General features: G+C 64.0%; 1 protein-coding gene across 1 annotated transcript; it reads left to right on the forward strand.

Moving 5' to 3' along the window:
- Nucleotides 1–2,925: 2,925 nt before the first annotated feature.
- PLD4 (phospholipase D family member 4) lies at nt 2,926–10,295 on the forward strand (the record flags this gene model as incomplete). Its single annotated transcript, XM_079699378.1, is given in 11 exon segments — nt 2,926–3,022; nt 3,025–3,098; nt 5,540–5,736; nt 6,504–6,687; nt 6,870–6,990; nt 7,430–7,557; nt 8,134–8,334; nt 9,010–9,149; nt 9,324–9,489; nt 9,564–9,660; nt 10,093–10,295. Coding segments are annotated over 11 exon segments (1,608 nt in total).
- Between the last annotated feature and the right edge of the window lie 2,829 nt (nt 10,296–13,124).

Below are 13,124 nucleotides of genomic sequence, written 5' to 3' on the forward strand. Positions count from 1 at the left end.
ACAAAGGGGTGACAGCAGGTCTCCCAGCAATGATGGAACCCTAAAGACTTTGGGGCTCCAGAGAAAATGACTGTCAGTTAAGAATTCTGTACCTAGAAAAGCTCTTTCAGTAATGAAGGAGCATTAGAGCCACGTTCATGTTACTAAAAACGGAGCATTTGTCAACACGCTCCCAGTTCATGGAAAATAATGGGCAACTGAGAATTTTATCCCCAGCTGAATGATTAGTCAAGTCTGTTGACAAAAATTCAATGAACTATCAAGTTAAGAAGAAAAAAGCGAACTTTATTCAAGCCAACTGAGGATTCTAGCTGGGGAAGCAGATTCTCAGAAGCTCTGAGGACGGTTCTGCCTGCTCGGAGTGGAAGACACAGTCACACACATTTTCGAGACAAAGGATCGTACATCAGAATGACATACGGTATTTTACATAAAGGTCACCAAGGGGGCACAGCCCAGGGAAGCACGTACAAAGTGGGCAGTGGGTCACCGTGACCCCTGCAGAGCTGGGAAAGAACGCTATTCTTTAAGAAGTTGCACTGCCAGCGTCAGAAGGAAGGAAAAATCAATCTTTACAGGGGGGCAGGCACGACCACCTTTGAGGAGCTCTGGCTAAGGTGTGACGCAGATGCACCTGGCACATCAGGGAGGGAGGAGGCCCAAACAAACACAGAGAGAGAACTTTACGTTTAACTTTTTCTTGTCCTGCCTTAAAATATAAATTTTATATCAAGTTCATTCTAAAAGATTATTTCAGGAGGAAGGACAGTGGTCACAGAGGAAAGCTCTGAAATAAAAGAAGGAATGGTGAGTAGATAAATCCATAAAAGTGAGTAGTTCTTCAACACACCCCGGGGGGATAAAATAAATGTAAGACGCATAATTTGTGGGGGGGGGGGGGGTGTCTTTTTTTTTTTTTTTTTTTTTGGCTGTGCCGCATGGCTTGTGGGATCTCAGTTCCCTGACCATGGATTGAACCCGGGCCATAGCAGTGAAAGCCCGGAATCCTAACCAGTTAGGCCACCAGGGAACCCCCTTTGGGGTTTTAAAATAATAATAATAATAATAGTATTACAAGCTGGAATTTTAAAAAAAAAGACAACAGCAGAATATAAGGAGATCTCTGGAGTTGAAATATTCAAACGTCCTCACATTATTCAGGAAGAGGGAAAGATGTTTATGATGTATATATCTTCTTATGTCTGTGGGGCAAAATTTTGTTTTGTTTTGTTTTGCAGTACGCGGGCCTCTCACTGTTGTGGCCTCTCCCGTTGCGGAGCACAGGCTCCGGACACGCAGGCTCAGCGACCATGGCTCACGGGCCCAGCCACTCCGCGGCATGTGGGATCTTCCCGGACCGGGGCACGAACCCGTGTCCCCTGCATCGGCAGGCGGACTCTCAACCACTGCGCCACCAGGGAAGCCCTGTGGGGCAAAATTTTAAAGATAAGCTGAGTAGTGTGGAAACACACCACTTCCTAACATCAGCGGATCAACACAACCAAAGAATAGTTACTGCTGCTGAGCAAGCCCGAGGGGCTCTCCCATCGGGGCTGTATTGTCAGAGCCCCGAAGAGACAGGAGGGAAGAGTGGTACTTCCTACACCCAAGATTAAAGGCTTCAGAAGAGAACTGACATAACGCCCTTTCACTCACAATGCATTGGTCACGACCTGTTTGGTGACCTGCCGGACCACAGGATGGCCAGGGCAAAGAATCCTCCCCTGTGTCTGAGTGGTCTGTGTGAGTTTCCATCACAAAGCATCATCCCCCAAAGCCTAGAATTAAGGGAATAGGAGAAGATGGAATGAGAAAAAAAATCCAGAGGGCTTCTCTGGTGGTGCAGTGGTTGAGAATCCACCTGCCAATGCAGGGGACACGGGTTCGAGCCCTGGTCCAGGAAGATCCCACATGCCGCGGAGCAACTAAGCCTGTGCGTCACAACTACTGAGCCTGCACTCTAGAGCCCATGAGCCACAGCTGCTGAGTCCACATGCCACAACTAATGAAGCCCATGTGCCTAGAGCCCGTGCTCCGCAATGAAGAGTAGGCCCCTGCTTGCCACAACTAGGGAAAGCCCGTGTGTAGCAACGAAGACACAACGCAGCCAAAAATTTAAAAATAAATAAATTTATTTTAAAAAAAAAAAAAAAGGAAGAAATGAAGAGAGCAGCCAAAGGGAGGAAAAGAAAACCAAATCCAAACACAAAAAGCAAAGAGAAGGGCTATTCTAAAGGCCACTGTCTGCGGGGGCGGGGCAGGGGGCATAGGGGTGGGGGTGAAAGGATCCTGTGTTCAGAGAGCCCTGGGGCGGGGGGGATGGCGGTGGGATGGAGCAGGTGGAGGCAGAAATCCGTGCTGGGGACCCAGGCTAAGCACCAGCAAACTATAGCCAGGCCTGCCTTTTCAGGCAGCCCAGTAAGCCACCCACCTGCGTTCTCCCAGATGGGGGTCCTAGCTGCCTCCATTTCCCAACCTCCCTTGCAGCTAGATGCAGCCATGTGACTAAGTTCTTAATTATGAGACATAAATGGAAGTACCCTGTGGGACCTCCAGGATGGCTCCTCTGGGATATCCCTTATGCTCTGCTAGGAACATGAGGTAATGGCTGGGCTCCAGCAGCAATTATGGGGCCATGAGGCTGCCAGTCAACCCTAGGGATTGGGAGCTGAGAGCTGCAGGGACCTGGCTCCTGATGACTGTGGAACCAACACCATCCCTAGGCTGCCAGCCCCAGAATCTGGTCAGTGTGATGGAGAAAAACAATGTTCAAGCCCCGGTTCCTCAAGTCAAGAGTCTCGGTGGTTTGCACCAAAACTAACTCAGATGCGTAAGCCTGTGACTTGGGGTTGGGGGGTGGAGGGGGATTTTCTCTGGATGTGAAAGTTTTCAGCCCCACCCGCTGGCTGGCCCACCCAGCTCCAGATGTCTGTCAAGGGTGCGGAGGGAGGTGCTCAGGAAGAAAAGGAAGTGGCCAGAAGGGGAAGCGGCAGGCTGCAGAGCGGAGGCCGGTGGGTCTTGATCGGGCGCTCGCTGGCGAGCTGAGGGCCTGCGTCTGTGGCAAAGCCAAGATGAACGCCAAGGCAGGATGCCCAGAGGTGAGTGTCAGTGAGGCCAGATGGGAGAGTCAGGCCAAAGGTCCTGAGACGGGGGCTTTGGTCCACTGTCCCCTGGCTCCGTGCTGCCAGCAGCCCTGGGCCCAAAGCGTCATGAAGTCTCCAGCTACGCCTGCAGAGCAGCCATTCCTCTGCCAGTTTGTGCAGGACCGCCAGGGCCCCGGGGTCTCCCAGAGAGCTCAGAGCAAGCCCTCCCTCCGCCCCAGCCTGGGCCGGGCAGCTGCGCCACATGCCCTGCACGGCAGGAAGTCCCACGCCTTCACCCATGACCTCCGATGCCTGCAGGGTCCCACGGCTGCCCAGCACACGGCTGGGGGGAGCTCAGAGCTGTCCCATGGGAGTCTCCCAGCCCGTCACGGCCCTGAGATGCCAGCGCTAGTGGGTCATCCTCTCCCAACAGCCAGCCCCACCCCTGGACATACAGGGTCCCCAGGGCTGCAGCTGCCCAGAGCCCCCCTGGACGGCTGGCCTCCCCAGGCCCCTGTAGTTCCCAAGGGGATGGGTGGCCCGGCAGGTGCCTTGGCCGTGCTCTGAGTCCCAGATGGGGGCCGTGGGGGCAGGGCTGCCGCGCTCCAACCTTCCTGTCTGCCTGGGGCCCCGGGCGGTGCAGCAGAGGCAGCGTCTGTCCAAGGATGGCCCTGGGGCCCCGTCCAGGACTGCACCCCGATTGCCTCTCCTGAGGGTCAGTGAAGGGGCCTGCGGCCTGTTCACTGTGAAGGCCTGATGCGGCCCCGAGCCCTCCCCGGGCAGGCAGGGGAGGGGCGGGCCCCCGAGCGCTCCTCTGCGGCGTGCGGGTGGGGAAGCACCCTGACTGCCCTCTATGGGGGCTCCTGGCAGGGAGCGGTGCCGGGCCTCGGGCACTCTGCCTGAGTCCCCTTCTCTCACTCTGCTTTCTGGGGCCCCCGCCTCCCGGTAATGGTTCTGGCTCAGGGCAGACGCAGCCCCCCGGGCCCAGCTCCTATGGCCGCCCCTTCCCCACACTGAAGTGGGCCAGTGTGTCCTGTGGAAGGACACCCGCTCCCTGGGCCCCAGTGCCTGGCCCAGCTGCACTCACAGGCAGGCAGCGCAGCCCAGGCCCCAGGCCCCAGGCTGCAGGGGCCACTTCCCCACCAAGGCCGGGAGGGAGGGCTGCACGCACCCCTCACGGATGCCTCGGAGGTTGGCTGGCCGGGTGGGGCGGGGGTGGGGGGGTGATCCCTGTCGCTGCGCATGGGCCCCTCCCTGCACTCCGGGACGGGCGCGCTGAGCTCGGGAGCATCCCACTCATGGTGGCATTTGAGGCTGCTTTGGGGAGGGGCCCAACTCCAGACGGGGCCCAGCCGGCCGGCTTCCAGCTCCTTGTGGAAGTGACCACTCTGAGGGGACAAGACGCATCCTCCGTCCCCAGCTGGCTGCAGAGTCCTGCTGCACAGGGAGAGCCCCGCTGGCAGCATCGAGGGATCCCGACTCAGCCCCCAGCCCCCTGAACAGCAACACTCTCTCTGGGCCGGGTCTCCCCAGCCAGGACAAGGGCTGCTGCCTGGCGCCCAGGAGGGGCTGCAAGGGGCCAGGACGGGGGGCCCAGCCCGGAAAGGGAAGCAGCTATTTGTAGGCCGGCCTTGGAGGGCCACGGTGGAAAGCAGAAATGGCATCGGGCTCGTTGAGGTTGGGACTGAAACAAGGAACTGAGATTCAGACACCGACATGCCCGCCGAGAGGGGGTCCGAGAGGGAGAACAGCGGGTCACGCGTGTCCCGGGAACAGACCGGGGCGCACACACGCACACGCACGCACACACGCACACGCACTGGTGACAGGCACGGCACGCGCCAGCTTCAGGCCAGGCTGTGCTGAGGGTGCGACCCTGGGCAGGAGTGGGTGGCTGTAGGGTCCCCACGAGGTGGTGGTCCCTGTACCCAGCTGCCCAGGCACCGTGGAGCCACTGCAGCCGGGCCTGGAGCTGTGGGTGATGCCAGGTCACCCCAAGCAGGTGCGGAGGCCTCTGCAGAGCGCATCGGTGGCCCCCGCGTGGCCCCGATCCACGCCACCCCACAGCCCACGGGACAGGGAGGCCCGCCCAGTAGGACTTGGGGGCCTGAGGAGGGGGCTCAGCAGCCTCACAGGACCCCTGGGCCAGAGTGGCAAGGACAGAAGTCGCCACGGGGTCCCCGGGGCGCCCTGCCTGGTGGGCTGCTCGGCACCAGCCACGTGCCCTGTCCCGGGGGGCCTGGGAAGATGGCCAGTGACCACGCGGCCCCGGGCTGGGCCCCGGCGGTGGGCTCGGGCCTGCGTGGCCCCATCCTCGCCAGCCCCGGCCAGCGGCAGGCCTGGCCTCCCCGGCAGCAGGGACGGTCTGTCTCAGCACCGGAGAGGCCGTCAGGCCCCCCGGGAAGAGCCCGGCCGCGCCCCGGGGACCCCGTGGTGACGCCCTCCTCCGGTTGCAGGTGCGCGGGGCTCTGGCCCTGCTGAGCCTGAGCGCCGTGACCCTCACCTACGTGCTGTGGCAAGTGCTCCCTCCCTCCGCCGGGGGCCACATGCGCCCCGAGGAAGGGCCCACCGCGTCGTGGGGCCCCGGCTCCAGCCTGGCCTGGGCGCCCCTGGGAGGGGAGGCCCCGCAGCAGCAGCAGAAGGACTCCTGCAGGTGAGCGAGCCCGTGAGGTCTGCAGGGTGGCCGGCGCGGCGCTGCTCCGGCCGCCGCCTGCCTTCCCCCCGGGGCTCCCCAGCGGGACCAGCACCGCCTCCTGCCACCTCCTGTTGGAAGAGGCAGGTTCGGGGAGAGTGGGCTTGAGGCGGGGAGAGTGGTCGGGGGAGGGGTAGAATCCCCGAACTGTATGGGCCGGAGTGGGGGCGGGGGGCGGGCACGACTTGGGGCACTCTTTGCAGCAAACGCAGGCTGCCACCCAGGGACTCCGACAAGGCCGCGAGCCCCGGTCCTACCTGGGCCGAGGTGGCACCATCGCAGCCCTTCCACCTGGGGTGGAGTCGCAGCCCCCGCCCCTCCCGCCCCGCTGGGGGGTCCTGGCAACCCAGCACACCCCCAGCATACCCCCAACCCCCACTGGCCCAGCCCTCCCTTCTGGGTCAGCCCGGGCGTCTCCAAGGGCCTCCACAGCTGCAGGAGCCCAGACCCAACACCTCTGCCGGGCTCTGCAAGCGACAGCCCCGAGCAGACAGCGCCTGGGCGTGGGGTGGGCCTGGGCCCCATCTGCCCTGCTCTCAGGCCCCCCACTCAGGCCCCTCCCCGGGGCACTCCTGGGTGTCAGGCCTGCCCTTCCCAGTCTGGCCTGCGGCCGCCCCCCTGCACCCTCGGCCTGGGCTCAGCCCTCCCGCTTGGCTGGATGGGACGGAGCAGGCGATGTGAGGCTGGCTGGTGGCTCCTGCGCTCACACCTGGCGCCTCTCTCCGCAGGCTTGTCCTCGTGGAAAGCATCCCCCAGGACCTGCCGCCTGCAGCAGGCAGCCCGTCTGCCCAGCCCCTGGCCCAGGCCTGGCTGCAGCTGCTGGACGCCGCCCGGGAGAGTGTCCATGTGGCCTCCTTCTACTGGTCCCTCACGGGGCCCGACACTGGGGTCAATGACTCTTCTTCCCAGCTGGTGCGCCACCCCTCCCCCGACTCGGAGGCTGCGGGCCGTCCAGGGGCCAGGCACACAGCAAGCCCAGCAGGCAGCGCATCTGTCTGATGGAGCTGTGGGCGGCCAGAGGCGGCCTCCTGGGGAAGTCTGGGCCCTTCCTGGTGGGACGGGGGTGGCCTTTCACCGCTGGCCTGCTCTTGCAGGGAGAGGCTCTTCTGCAGAAGCTGCAGCAGCTGCTGGACAGAAACGTTTCCCTGGCTGTGGCCACCAGCACCCCGACACTGGTCCGGAACTCCACCGACCTGCAGGTCCTGGTGGCCCGAGGTAGGTTCCTGCCGTCCTGGGCCTGGGGACGGGCGAGAGCAGTGGGGCTGCCCGGGACGGGGAGGCCGGGAGCCCAGGGCTGCGAGCGCCTTCAAGTGGGCTTCCCCGAGGGCTGGTTCCAGGCAGCCGGACGTGTCATTTCCCAGGGCGCAGAGCACAGGGTGGTCTCCGGGCCTTGCTGAGCCCAGCCGCTTCAGCCCGTGGGTGGTGGCTTGGCCGGGAGCCAGAGGCAGCAGGGATAATCCTCACAGAGCCCGGCTGCCTGGAGGGACCCCAGGCTGGTCAATGCCTCAGTTTTCCCACCTGTTAAATGGGAATAACAGCATCAACTGAGTAGGGCTGCTGTGAGGAGAAAGGAATCCACCCAACTGCAAAGAAAGAGCTGAGAATCCGGCTCAGCACGAAGCGGGTTCACCGCACCGTCCTGCACCCTCGTCAGGCGCCCAGGTGCGACATGTGCCCATGGGAAGGCTCACCGGTGGCGTTTTGCACTCCAAGTTCTGGGTCGTGGATGGGCGGCACATCTATGTGGGCAGTGCCAACATGGACTGGCGGTCGCTGACACAGGTGAGTCCCCGAGCCCCGAGAGGGGAGACCCCATGTCCCCATGCGGGCAGTCACCCTGGGGGAAGTGGCCATGTCTGTAACATCGCTGTGGTAGAAACACCCAGAGACTGGTTACCGGATTCTAACGGCACCGAACTCCTGCTGCGGAAGGTCATTTAACCGCCCGGAAAGATGCTCAAGTCACCTTATCCAGGAAATCATGCAGACAAAGCACGATCCCTTCTAGGAAAAGCAATGCTTTAACCCTGAGTCAAAACGGTGACAGCAGCTGTCGTTTAGCAGTGGAGAATGATTTTTTTTTCTTTCTTCTCTGTGCATTTATGTATTTTCTATTGTCTTTTGGTAATAAACACGTATTGCCCTTGGAATACAATGTTCAAGGAAAACAGGGACCCGCAGGGCACCCCACCCCATGGCTTCCCCCAGCGCACCATCTACTATGGATTCTCGCGGGTGATGGTTGCTGCTGTTGACCGGCTGCCGAGCCGGGGGCTGCACCTGCCCGGCACCCCTGGCCCAGGGGGTCCACACGGCCCCAGAGGGGCCCCTCCCGCAGCGCTGCCCCGGTGCCTGCAGGTGAAGGAGCTCGGCGCCATCATCTACAACTGCAGCCGCCTGGCCCAGGACCTGGAGAAGACCTTCCAGACCTACTGGGTGCTGGGGCTGCCGGAGGCTGTCCTCCCCAGACCCTGGCCTCGGGACTTCTCCTCCCACATCAACCGCTTCCAGCCCCTCCAGGACTACTTTGACGGGCTGCCCACCACTGCCTACTTCTCGGTAAGAGTGGTCGGGGGGCCGACTGGAGGCCCTGCTCTCCTGGCTGGCCAGAGGCACAGGGAGCCCTGCCCACCCTGCAGACAGCCCAGAGTCGGCTAGGTCCTCGGGGCCACGGCTCGGGGAGCCAGCACCGTGGACGGCGCTGCGGCCCCAGGATGAGGGGCAGGCCCGGCCCCAGGAGAGGACACGGTCATCGTCATCCACGGGAGACAGGCAACCTGAGTGCTTGTGGGGGTCGTCCTGTGGCCCTGGGGGCCTCCAAGCACACTGTTGGATGGGGTCTGACTCAGGACCAGGGAGGGTGGGGGGAGGACCCGTGCATCAGGCAATTCTGTCACTCTGGGGGGAGGAGAGGGGGACTGAGGGGCGGGCGGTCATGCCCACCAGCCACGACCCTCCCTCAGGGTACACGGCAGCTACCCCAGTGCTGGGCTACAGTGGAGACCCTGCCTCGGAGGCAGGGACGCTTCCCCAGACGTGGGGACCCAGGCTGAGCCGCGCAGGGAGCTTCCTCCAGAGTCAGGCCAGCCCGGGGCCCCTGTTTAGACCCGACGTCGTGTCTTCCTCCTGGTTCCCAGGGCTGGAGGGTGGGTGCACCGTGGCATCACGGGCCCAGGAACCCAGTGGCTCAGAGCCGGGTGGACAGTGCCCTCAGGGACCTCTCTGCCCGCACAGGCATCGCCACCCGCACTCTGCCCCCACGGCCGCACCCGGGACCTGGACGCGCTGCTGGCGGTGATGGGGAGCGCCCGGGAGTTCATCTATGCCTCGGTGATGGAGTATTTCCCCACGACACGCTTCATCCACCCCGCCAGGTAGGCCGGGAGGGAGCCGGCGGGAGCCGGGCGGCCCCGGACCGGGGAGGCCCCTCTGCCCGTGGGCAGCTCCTGGCCTGTCGCCTTGACCACCAGCACCCCTGCCCACTCGGGGCGTGTGGGCACGGCCCGGTTGACCTGAGGACCCTGACCCTCCCCCACACCCCTCCCCAGGTACTGGCCGGTGCTGGACACGGCGCTGCGGGCGGCGGCCGTCGGCAGGGGCGTGCGCGTGCGCCTGCTGGTCAGCTGCTGGCTCAACACGGACCCCAGCATGTTCCCCTACCTGCGGTCCCTGCAGGCCCTCAGCAACCCCGCAGCCAACGTGTCCGTGGACGTGGTGAGGACCCACCCCCTGGCCGGGCCGGGAGGCAGCCTCCCTGTTGGCTGACACGCCCTCTCTGTTCCCCCAAGAAAGTCTTCATTGTGCCCGTGAGGAACCACTCCAACATCCCCTTCAGCAGGGTGAACCACAGCAAGTTCATGGTCACGGAGAAGGCGGCCTACGTAGGTGAGCAGGGGTGAGGGCTGCGGGCAGGGGCTCAGGACCCCTGAGTCCTTGTGGGCTGCCGAGCGAGCAGACACCAGCAGAGGGCACACGGGCCCGCAGAAGGGATCGTGTCACCTGGACGGTGGCCAGGCCAGGGTGCTGAAGGGGGCACTGCTCTTCCGTCCAGCGTGGACCCCGGGCAGGGACCTGCTGAAGGGCTCAGGCCCTCCCCCATGGAGGCAGGTGGGGACCCCTGGCACCGAGCCCCCCGAGCACTGAGTCTGTGGGCTGCTGGGGTGCAGTCCCTCACTCGAAGAGCGGGCTGCACTCGGCGCCAGAGAGGCTGCAGGGCTGGAGTCGGACCATGGCAGAGTGGCCGCTGGGGCCATCGGGCTGGGCCAGGCAGCAGAGGACCCCCCGTGCGGCCCAGTAACCCAGCGTCTCCGCCCACAGGCACTTCCAACTGGTCCGAAGATTACTTCAGCAGCACCTCGGGTGTGGGCCTTGTGGTCAGCCAGAGGGCCTCCAGCACCCAGCCAGGGGTGACCACTGTGCAGGAGCAGCTGCGGCAACTATTTGAGCGAGACTGGAGTTCCCGCTACGCTGTAGGCCTGGACGGACAGGCCCAGGGCCAGGACTGTGTTTGGCAGGGCTGACGTCCAGCCCTTCCTGGCTGCGGAGCCCCACTGCTCCTGACCAGGCCTCTCTGCGTGGCCCCCAATCTGGACCCCGAGCAGCTCCATCCGCACAAGCCCTGGTCAGGGGCTGGACTGCCCAATGCAGGGCAGGCGCAAACTGTTTGCTCTCCAAATCTAGCCCCTCTTAAACCCCCACCTCCTCCTCCTCGGAGCCCTCCAGGATGCCCTCCCTGGTTCCCACAGAGCCGCAATTCCTGCCCACACACGGAGCCTTTACAATACTGTGTGCCTCCCTTTTCTCCTGTGAGTCCTGGGTCAGGCTGCGTCCCACCTTCTCAGCCCCAGGCTGGAGTTCAGCCTCTACCCACCTGCGAGGCGCCTGTGTCCACGAGGCCACATTCAGGCTGGGCTGGGCTTCCGCCATGCGAGCCCCTGACTCTCGCCAGCGTCCAGCCTCCTGCCCACAGGAACCCAGGGACAGAGCAGGGGGCGGGGCTGGCGCCTGGGGTGGGCCCAGGCCTGATGGGGGCGGGGCTGGCGCCTGGGGTGGGCCCAGGCCTGATGGGGGCGGGGCTGGCGCCTGGGGTGGTGGGCCCAGGCCTGATGGGGGCGGGGCTGGCACCTGGGGTGGTGGGCCCAAGCCTGTAGAGGCTAAGCTGCTCTGGCACCCAGTCCTGGTGTATAAGGGGCCAGGAACCGGGCGGTAGAGTTGTAGAGTGGAGAGGACCTGTGTTTGAGCTGGGGGGAGGGTGACACCAGCCAGGATGGGGTTTGGATGCAGCCCCACTGGAGCTCACCCTCTCTTGGGCCTCACCCAGCACCTGCCCTGCAGAGGCAGGAGCTGAATCCTGGTCTGACAACTCGGCGCTGGCCCTTCTGCTAGGAATGCTGGGTCCGAAGACTGTCTCGGCCCTGGCCTCGCCACCTCCTGGTTTCTGACCTCGGCTTCAGAGCCCACCTGCCCTCGCAGAGGCCCCCAGGGCACCCGAGGCTAGAGCTGGGGGCTGGCTCAATGTCCAGGAGACCCTGGCCGCTGAGGGAGCTGAGCGAGTGGACCCCAGGCCCAGCCCAGGCTGCTGCTCCCCAGCTCCCACGTCATCTTGGCCCCAGGGAGACCTGGCTGGGTGACTGTTGGACGCCTTTGACGTGAGTGTCCTCGTCTGCGAGGAAGATCCCCAAACCCAGCCTGTCTCCCTGCCCAGACCCACGGGGATCTGGAGAGAGTGCCACGGCTCCACGCGGCCTGAGAAGCACCCAGGGCCTCTGGGAGCTGGTCTGTGCATGAGCTGCCCCTGGCAGCACCCCGCTCCCGCAGAGGGCAGCGCCCCGGAAGCCGCAGAGGGCAGTGCCCTGCTCCCGCAGAGGGCAGCGCCCCGCTCCCGCAGAGGGCAGCGCCCCGCTCCCACAGAGGAGGGCAGCGCCCTGCTCCCGCAGAGGGCAGCGCCCCCCGCTCCCGCAGAGGAGGGCAGCGCCCCGCTCCCGCGGAGGGCAGCGCCCCGCTCCTGCAGAGGGCAGCGCCCCGGAAGCCGCAGAGGGCAGCGCCCCACTCCCGCAGAGGGCAGCGCCCCCCGCTCCCGCAGAGGGCAGCGCCCCGCTCCCACAGAGGAGGGCAGTGCCCCGGAAGCCGCAGACCCCAGGCCCTCTGCTCCCTGTAGGCTGACCAGCCGCGGCCCAGGAGGGCTCTGTGCGCCAGGCTATGGCGGGGCAACAGGGCGAAAAGACGCAGCCAGTGCAAGGCCCACTTCACACACTGTGGGTCTGGTGGCCACATCTCAGTGGCAGCCTCAAAGGCCTCCAAAGCAGACCCTCGTCACAGGAGGTCCAGCTTGATGAGGCGTGAGAGGCCTGGGGACCCCTTCTGGGCTGTGGGGGACAGACCCTGCCTCCTGGGAGCCTGGAACCCAGGCCCTTGTGTGACCCCTCCCTCGAGGGGGGGCACCAGCTGCCTCGCCTGCGACAGGTAGAACGCACAGAGGTGGTTATGTGACACGAGGTGGTAACAGCATCTTGCCGGGGGCCGACCCTTGGTGGTTTGATGAAGGAAACTCCCGTGAGCTGTCCTATGGAGAGCCCCGCTGGGCAGCGCCCCAGGAGCAGCCTCCGGCCTCCAGCCGGCAAGAAACAGGGCCCTCAGCCAGCCGGCCTGCACCCAGCAGCCTTGTGAGTTTGGGAAGTGGTTCCTTCCCCAGTTGAGTCTGGAGATGAGACGGCAGCCCAGCCAGTGCCTTGATGGTGGCCTCATAGGACCCAGCTAAGCTGTGCTTGGACTCCTGACCCACAGAGACCGGGGGCTCATAAATGTGTGTTGTTTCAAGCCACTCATTTGTGGTGACGATGTCACACAGTGCAGGTGGCTCACACATGTTGTCACACAGAACAGAGGCCACACGGAAGGTGGAAGGGCCTGTGCTGTCAGCGGCTCCCCACGGGCTGACAGCTGCCTGCTCGGCCTCCAGCACCAAGGCTACTATATCTCATGCCTTGACTCTGGGTTGAGAGAGGAATGAAACCCACGGAGCCAGGCAGACCCCCCACCGCAGCGTTCCCAGGGGGCTGTGCTCCCCACGTCGGTCTGATGGGCAGGGCGAGGCTGGGGCTGGGAGAGGCTACTGCAGTCTCCTTGACTGCGGGACCCAGTCCCCACTGAGCTTTCCCTCCCCCCGCCCCACCTTCCAGAGGGTTCGACATCCCCTACCTTGGGGGACCTTCCCAGCCGGCCACGGGAAATGGGACTTCCCACGGTGGCCAGGGGGAAGGACCCAGCCTCCCAGGCTCTCTCAGGGCAGCATGGGGAGGGGGGTTGGGGGAGCAGCCTTGGGAGCAGCAGGATGCCCTCTGGGCCCAGCG

Source organism: Hyperoodon ampullatus (genome assembly GCF_949752795.1).
Source record: "Hyperoodon ampullatus genome assembly, chromosome: 3".
In the NCBI taxonomy this organism is placed as follows: Eukaryota; Metazoa; Chordata; class Mammalia; order Artiodactyla; family Ziphiidae; genus Hyperoodon; species Hyperoodon ampullatus.